Source organism: Balaenoptera borealis (genome assembly GCF_965194805.1).
Source record: "Balaenoptera borealis genome assembly, chromosome: 11".
In the NCBI taxonomy this organism is placed as follows: domain Eukaryota; kingdom Metazoa; phylum Chordata; class Mammalia; order Artiodactyla; family Balaenopteridae; genus Balaenoptera; species Balaenoptera borealis.
Genome location: NC_138868.1, coordinates 84,597,883 through 84,607,319, shown reverse-complemented (window position 1 = coordinate 84,607,319; position 9,437 = coordinate 84,597,883). Strand labels below are relative to the sequence as shown.

General features: G+C 35.8%; 1 protein-coding gene across 4 annotated transcripts in view; it reads right to left on the bottom strand.

Annotated features, from left to right (window-relative positions):
• GUCY1A2 (guanylate cyclase 1 soluble subunit alpha 2) overlaps positions 1-9,437 on the bottom strand; it is a 432,229-nt gene that overhangs the window by 359,261 nt on the left and 63,531 nt on the right. For all 4 annotated transcript variants that reach the window (XM_082339920.1, XM_082339921.1, XM_082339922.1 and 1 more), the window contains one exon: positions 6,684-6,805. In XM_082339920.1, the coding sequence (XP_082196046.1) occupies positions 6,684-6,805 (122 nt within the window). The remainder of the gene's footprint in view (positions 1-6,683; positions 6,806-9,437) is intronic.

The window sequence follows — 9,437 nt, the reverse complement described above, 5'->3', positions numbered from 1 at the left end:
ATCCAAATCAGAAAAGAAGAAGTAAAGCTGTCACTGTTTGCAGATGACATTATACGATACACAGAGAATCCTAAAGATGCTACCAGAAAACTACTAGAACTAATCAATGAATTTGGTAAAGTAGCAGGATACAAAATTAATGCACAGAAATCTCTTGCATTTCTATACACTAATGATGAAAAATCTGAAAGTGAAATTAAGAAAACACTCCTATTTACCATTGCAACAAAAAGAATAAAATATCTAGGAATAAACCTACCTAAGTAGACAAAAGACCTGTATGCAGAAAATTATAAGACACTGATGAAAGAAATTAAAGATGATACAAGTAGATGGAGAGATATACCATGTTCTTGGATTGGAAGAATCAACATTGTGAAAATGACTCTACTACCCAAAGCAATCTACAGATTCAATGCAATCCCTATCAAACTACCACTGGCATTTTTCACAGAACTAGAACAAAAGATTTCACAATTTGTATGGAAACACAAAAGACCCTGAAAAGCCAAAGCAATCTTGAGAACGAAAAATGAAGCAGAGGAATCAGGCTCCCTAACTTCAGACTATACTACAAAGCTACAGTAATCAAGACAGTATGGTACTGGCACAAAAACAGAAACATAGATCAATGGAACAAGATAGAAAGCCCAGAGATAAACCCACGTACATATGGTCACCTTATCTTTGATAAAGGAGGCAAGCGTATACAGTGGAGAAAAGACAGCCTCTTCAATAAGTGGTGCTGGGAAAACTGGACAGGTACATGTAAAAGTATGAAATTAGAACACTCCCTTACACCATACACAAAAATAAACTCAAAATGGATTAAAGACCTAAATGTAAGGCCAGACACTATCAAACTCTTAGAGGAAAACATAGGCAGAACACTCTATGACATAAATCACAGCAAGATCCTCTTTGATCCAGCTCCTAGAGAAATGGAAATAAAAACAAAAATAAACAAATGGGACCTAATGAAACTACAAAGCTTTTACACAGCAAAGGAAACCATAAACAAGACAAAATGACAACCCTCAGAATGGGAGAAAATATTTGCAAGTGAAGCCCCTGAAAAATGATTAATCTCCAAAATTTACAAGCAGCTCATGCAGCTCAATAACAAAAAAACAAAAAACCCAATCCAAAAATGGGTAGAAGACCTAAATAGACATTTCTCCAAAGAAGATATACAGATTGCCAACAGACACATGAAAGAATGCTCAACATCCTTAATCATTAGAGAAATGCAAATCAAAACTACAATGAGATATCATCTCACACCGGTCAGAATGGCCATCATCAAAAAATCTAGAAACAATAAATGCTGGAGAGGGTGTGGAGAAAAGGGAACACTCTTGCACTGTTGGTGGGAATGTAAATTGATACAGCCACTATGGAGAATAGTATGGAGGTTCCTTAAAAAACTAAAAATAGAACTACCATATGATCCAGCAATCCCACTACCGGGCATATACCCTGAGAAAACCATAATTCAAAAAGAGTCATGTACCAAAATGTTCATTGCAGCTCTATTTACAATAGCCAGGACATGTAAGCAACCTAAATTTCCATCATCGGATGAATGGATAAAGAAGATATGGCACATATATACAATGGAATATTAGCCATAAAAAGAAGTGAAATGGAGTTATTTGTAGTGAGGAGGATGGAGTTAGAGTCTGTCATACAAAGTGAAGTAAGTCAGAAAGAGAAAAACAAATACAGTATGCTAACACATATATATGGAATCTAAGGGGAAAAAAAAAAAAGGTCATGAAAAACCTAGTGGCAAGACGGGAATAAAGACACAGACCTGCTAGAGAATGGACTTGAGGATATGGGGAGGGGGAAGGGTAAGATGTGACAAAGTGAGAGAGTGTCATGGACAAATATACACTATGAAACGTAAAATAGATAGCTAGTGGGAAGCAATCACATAGCACAGGGAGATCAGCTCTGTGCTTTGTGACCACCTAGAGGGGTGGGATAGGGATGGTGGGAGGGAGGGAGATGCAAGAGGGAAGAGATATGGGAACATATGTATCACTGATTCACTTTGTTATAAAGCAGAAACTAACATACCATTGTAAAGCAATTATACGCCAATAAAGACGTTAAAAAAAAAAAACCATAATGGAAAAGAATATTAAAAAAAGAATATATGTATATGTATAACTGAATCACTTTGCTGCACAGCAGTAATGAACACAACATTGTAACTCAACTATACTTCAATAAAAAAATAAATAAAACACCATTTGTCCCCCCCAAAAAAGAACTATATTGGCAGAATTTATTTATTGCTATCAATATTAATTCATCTATAAAAATGATAAGTGATTTTTGCACCAACTAGTTCTCCAATATTCTAAATATGTTAAATATATTCTAATTCACTAAACAATTACACGTTTTAGAGTTATCCTAAGGAAACCCTCATGTAATCTTAACCCTAAAGTAAGGCTAACTAACTCTTCACAGTTTTATGGCCAATTAAAACGTTGTCAAGTGCACATTCAAAATCACAATAAAACCAGAAAAGTACATACAAGTCAACATGTAAGCAATAAACTATTGCTTATATAAAAACAAGTGGCAACAGAAAGTTCCATACCAGCTAATGATTCTGGAATCAGTGGCACTTTATAGGGAGCTCAGGTTTCACAGTATTTCAGAGTCTACCACAAAATTATTGTGAGGTATATGCACCAAAATTCATCCACTCCATTCTCCTCACTAGCATTTTCCCAACAAATAATCTCATGAAAACATTACTCTGACACTGACTTTACATGCTGACTTTTTGGAGACAATAAAGCCTCACTTTAACAGAAGACCTTTAAAACAGAAAAAAACTTTAATGAATATTCTTTCACAATTCATGTCCTTCACCAATTATTTTGAGAGAAAATGCACTTTAGCCAAGGCAGTGTAAAACTATGCTTTGTTAATACTTAGTAAATAACTGACGCTTATTAAAATAGTAAACCTCTGTTTGCTATAATTCATCAGTAGAGGAATTACCTTAGATCTCTCATTTCTATATGATTTCTGTCCTACTGTGGAATGACTTTATCCTACACCATCTATATCTTATGGCTCTTGATGAAACACCCACAACCCCTTTAACAGTATCAAAACCTGTTAAAACTGAAATCCTCATAATCCTCATTTATTTTAAATTGTATTACGCAAAGGGAGCTAAGCAATATATCATCCTTCTCCCTTAAGTCTCCCTATTCAATTCTGTCTTCCTTTCCCCAACATTACCTAAATCCAAGATACAGGATCAGGTGGCAACACTTCAGCAGAAAACACAGTATACAACCTTTAATGCTTTAGCATAGATGCTTCATTGTACCAATCAACTGTTACAATTTCCAAGAAAATACTCAATGCTGTACCTCATAAGACTATAAACACATTTTTTTACTTAATTGGAGCTAAAAGTGAGCTTTGCAGATTATGCCTGGAAAAGGCTTACATTTTTCAAACAACTAAAATTAGAAGATCATTTTGGTATGCAAAAGATGTACTAAATAAAGCAGTACGTTTAACACTAAAAGCCTCCAGTAGGGAGGGCATTGTTCACAACTATCTCTCTTTGTACATTCTTTTTTCCAGAGTTTAAAAACCTCCTTAGAGTACTGTACTGCATTATCACAGTGAATGCCAGAGCACCAAAATAAGGAATAGTCTGTACTTAATATCCCTAATTTGTAAATAATGAGACAATATAACAACTGGTTTCTAAGCCAACAAAAGAAAATCAATGACAAAAATGTTGATGTCTAGAAATAGTTCTTTACCATTACTACAGAGGGCATAAACCACTCTGTAATGTGCATGTTTCCAGGGAGTCCTAGGGAAGAGGCAATGGAACAAATGCATGACAGAAGCATGACCGGTCTTCTGCAACAAGCTTTCTCCTTCTCTTCAGGTTTCTCTTTTTATTCCATGCCAACCACTTAACTCAAACTTCAACCTGAAGAGCTGGTAAACGATCAAACTACCTAGAGTTTATACTAAGTAGATAGAGATGGTCATTTTGAAAGGAGAAAAATTTGTTACTCTGATCATATTTTCTGACCTATGGCTTTAAATATTTTTTGATGATAGGTGAAATATAAATAACATTCAGATGAGTGAACAAACACAATTCTAGTCTTTACTATAACCTTGTAATATGTTAAGAAGGTGAGAGAAATATGTATCCCTCAAATCCAATCCACTAGTATTCTAACCACACCACCCAAAGCTGGTAAATATAAATCATAGAGTTGGAAAACTGCCCTCTGGCATCCACAGAGAGGGCTTCCAGGCATCAACATTTTTCTTAAACTCGTTGAAACTCTATTTCTCCATGCTAAACTCCCCAACTCAGAACAGGTCCTCTCTCTTTATGGTGTTTTTCTTTTCAGTGAGTTAATCAATTTTTGCATTTGCATAAATGATTGCACAGAAGACTTTAAATGTAATTCTTTGTAAAAGGTGAGAGCTAAGCAAACCAAGATTAATCATACTTCCGTGACTTGTTAAAAATAAAAATAAAGCTTACATTGAATATGACTAGTAAAGCTGTCATCTTTGTCCTCAGTCTATATTTCAAGAATTATGATAGGACATAAGTTAAGAGAACAGCTACGTCTTAGGCACATAATCACCTGTTGGATACATGCCAGCATCTTGTGAACAGGAGGCAGTCATTTACAAGATTGTGCTTTTTACATTTTGAGAACAACCCATCATTACTTACAGGGAAAAATATTAGACCTAATGTCTGTTTTCCAGAAAAATTTAATATTTATGGAAATCTAAACCCTGTTATACAGTCCTCTTCTAAATTATAAGTACTTATTTAAAAACTACTCTTTCCCTAATACCATCAGGTAGCATACTGCCTGCTGTTCTTTTCACTCACTAACTTAATCTATCAACTAAGCTATGCTGGGCCAACAGTATCACCTGGTGTTTACTATATCAAATTGTCTGACCTAGAGTTTCTTGTAGGAATTGTGTACACTTATTTCCAAGTCACAGTTCAGAAAAAGTCTTTAGTACTTCTTACATATTCATCATCTTGTACACCTCTTACTCCCTCTAACTCAGCAATTCTCAAAGTAGGCAGCATAAGGAAAGGAAAGGAAAGGAAGGGCAGGGAATCATTTAGAAAATTAGTAATTAAAGAGAAGTTTTTCAATATATTAAAAATCCCTTGGCCAAGATCCTGATACATCCCTCTTAGTGGAACATCATCTCACCTCACCCTTTCAAAAATCACAATGTGTCAAAAGAAATAGACATCACTTATGAGAGAGTCCTGAGAAATACAAAATCAGAAAACTATAAACAGTTCTTGGGTAATGCCCAACCCCACCCCACCTTTACTCTCACCCCTTATCTTCTCCAATAATAATGTTGACTTGTGTAGTATGACATCCATGGAGTTGTACTGAGATTGAGGTAAGTACATCTTTTCACTGCCCATTATTGTCTTGGACAAACCACTTACATCTATATGCCTCCCCTCACAAAAGGTCCATGTTCTTATTATAATATTTTATGCTTACAAAAGTTACCTAGGAAGAAAATGTAGTCAACGTCTAGCTGGAGTCCCAGCTTGAGTGTTAAAGCCAGATCTGCCTCTGGGAGTCAGATATGTTTAGAAAAATCTGGTAAACTCATGCATTGAGGTCACCTGGAATCTGTTTGTAGGAGGGACTCAGATGTCTCCAGGGAAAGTACTTACCCTAAAGGGAAAGAAAGGGAAACAAGTTTTTCCTAGTCTCCAAAATCTGATTCTGAGAGAGGTGATTCTGAGTTTTGTATGGAGTCAGTCACTAAGATTTGCTTTTCCCCCCCACCACTCCCCAGAACTCCATGGATTTCTGTCTGAGTTCTAAGGCAAAAAGAAGATTCCAAAAAAATTGAAAGAGGTATCTTTCCCAAAAAACTATGTAAGACATTAGAGCAAAAAATATTCCTGCTATGGTATCGACTTTGTGTATAATACAATGTACCTCTCACACACCAAGAACTTCAGATCATAAGATAGAACATCTCATTTATGGTACTTTATAGCTGCATGATTCAGTGCAGTTTATAACAGTATCCCTTACCATGTTGGGAACATCTAAAAACAGCCCTTTGTCAGAAATACTAGTATTTTCAAGGTAGATGCCCCCCTATAAACAGGGCGCAGAGACTTCCATAGATGACCTACCTCACTGCCTTTGAGTTGTAGAGTCCACTCTGAGTACATGTGAGCCACCCTCCAGCCCCAAACAGGCGTTCCAGAAATGGTAGAATAAATAATAATAATAATAATAATAATAAAGCATGGACTTTGAGAAAAGAGGAAGATCCCTAATTTTAACTGACAGTAAGAGCCAGAGAAATATGGATTACAGGAGGCTAATAATACTCAGATATGAATATTTAGAAAAGTTTGCCTGGAATGTAATGTTTTCCAGTCTCCAAGTAAATGGCATGCATGTAATTTCCATTTAAATATCATCAGAAGTATTGAAACTAAGTCACTTGAAGACAAGGTCTTGGTCTCAATTCACCATAGTCTCCAAATCTCTCTTTCATAGAAAATGAAACATTTAATCTTTTTTACTTTTCCCCCTTCCCCTTACTCATTCTCTCTCAACCTTATAAATATATAGTTACTATACCGAGTATATTAGCAGTACACTGAAGAATTCCTGAGACATCGTCAATGTCTTCTTTGTTGGAATGGTCTGCATAGGAGCATCTGTTAGAAATATTGTAGAAATTCTTTTCTACATCCCTATAACTAAGAAGAAAACAAAATTAGTATATGGAGAAATTTTTAAAAGACTCTGCAAATGCACTCATATACATACACAAAAGCATGTGTTTATGCTCTTAGCATAATGACATTTTCAAACAACTGAAGCTTTAAGACATAATTTCTGGCATAACCCATCACTAACATCAGAATAAGCAATGTGGACCTGGAACTGGAAGCAATCATTAACAAGAAAGCAATGTGTGAAAAAAATAAATGATGAGAACCAGAAAATACATCAGTTTGTATAGCTAATGTTTCTTTATTTGAGTGCTTCATAACTACTGGTAATTTGTTTCTATAATGAATTTACCTAGAAAAAGAATAATTAACAGTGCTAATTTGGTGCATTGGCACTAACTGTGTTGAAAGTAAACACATCTTAACTTCTATTACAGTAAAGAAATTAGCATGGATAACAAATAAGCAAATAAAGCAATTGGTGTCTGACAGAATTTGAATCATGGTCTTACCTTTTTCTATCTGTGAGACTTTGGGCAAGTAATCTAATCTCTGTTAGTCTAACTTTCCTCCCTCATGAAATGGAGATACCTCCTAGAGTTCTTAAAAGGACTTAAAGATAAAATGCCTGTGTTGATAAAATGCCTGTGTTGACTGAAACTTTTCCAGTTTCCTCTGAATTAGAGCTAAGGCACCAAAGCTGCAGAAAATAGGGGTCAAACGCTCCCATGTTTCAAAAGAGTAGCCAAGAAGACCAGACATCACCTTCAGAACTTAAGAAGTGACTAAATAGTCACTGCCACTGTCACATCACCACCAGTATACATAAGCCAAGGAATAGGGAAAATATGAAAGAAAATAATCAGAAGAATGAGTTATTGGCCTAGGAGGAGAGTACTGTTGTTCTCTCCCCCCATCCACACACACACAAACACAAGTAAAAGAGAGAAAGGGAATATTCCCTACAGAGGACCAGTTGGTGAAAGAGGGATCTACTCTGATAGAGACTGAGGTTTAGGTATCTCATTCCTCAGTGAATATCTGCTGAGGTGGTGGAATTCCTGATCATCCCTCTATACCTGACTGAATGGAAGAAGATTCCAGGGAGTGTTATTAACAGGGAAAATAAATAGAGCCAAATTGGAACTGGCCTACAGTCCTACCATTTGGCAAGGCAAAAACTATGGGTTTCCATTGGGAAAATTCATATTTAGTGATATGGAGATATCACTAAAGAAAGGTGAGCTGGGGGTGTCCCATCCTATTGCTTTCCCGATCTAGAGGCTGCAGCCAGGAGCAGGGATTACACTAGCAAGACTGTGGAGTGAAATCCACAGAGCCAGGAGCTGAGGCATCTGAAGCAGTAAAGGCAGAGCCTGTACATGCACCTTGCTGAGGGCATCACAGCCAAGAGAGGATTATTACAACCACCAGTGAAGTAAATGAGGCTTCTACTATTTGTCATTTTATTCATGCCTGATATAACACATCAGAAGAGAAAGGAACCAGAAAGGATTGGCCTAAAGCAGAGGAGTCAATAATACATGATATCACCTCTACATTGCATTCCAAGTTCCTCAGGCCAAGGTCTAACCCAGGCAGAGAGGGACAGAGAATAAGATTGGATATGAGATTGAAGATTTGAATTGGTCTGGAGTGGACTTTATACTCCCTGAAAGTACTTGGAAAACAGTGCAATCTGCCCAATGTAGTATCAAAGAGGGCTCATCCTAGCATGTTTGAAATGACTGGGGAGAAAAAAGTAAAAGGGTTTCATGTTTGTAAGATTAGACTCCAATAAACCAGTTAAGCAAAATGCTTACTACAATTTCTAGAATGCAGGAATCACTCAATAAAAGGTGGGATGGTGAGCAGTCATTAAACACAGACAAATACGGTTTATTTTTAAATCAAGCTCCACCATTTTAATCAGAGTGACCCTAAACAAAATATTTTTTCTCACAGTCTCAATCTCCTCTTCTGTAAAAATGAGCTTAATACAGTGATCCTATGAAATAGATTGTTAGTATTAAATAAAATAACAGATATGAAGTACCCAGTATATTTCCTCAAAAACAGAGAGCAATCAATAGATATTAGATTTTATCTAACTTGTTTTTATTCAGTAAGATAGATATTATACGTAAATATATCCCAAAAAAGCTACATCATTTTTTAGATAAAATCATTTACAGCCACTAAATCTGACCATGACAACATAAGTAATATCACTGAAGCTTGTTTCCCAGAATAAGCAGGGTTAACCCACTCCTAATTTCACTTCTAACGTCCTATTGAAATTATTCTAGCTTAATCCTTATTCAACTGTCAAAATAAAAAGAGAACAGAGATTGGCTGTATAAAACAAACATAGAGCCCACAGTGATAAATGGAGTAATAATATACCTTTAGATGACTATAGGAAATGGTGTCCCAGACCAATATGAGGTTGGCAGCAGTCCTACCTGTGATATTAGCACAACGATGCTCATTCTGGCAAAAAGTATAAAATGAATGGCATGATACTGAATACATATTTTCTATACTTTGATGTTTAAAATATATAATGAATTAAAATTACATCTCAGAAAGATGATCATGTTATTTTCCAATCATAGTTTTAAAGAAATCTCTGCTTTATCTTCCCTACCATAGC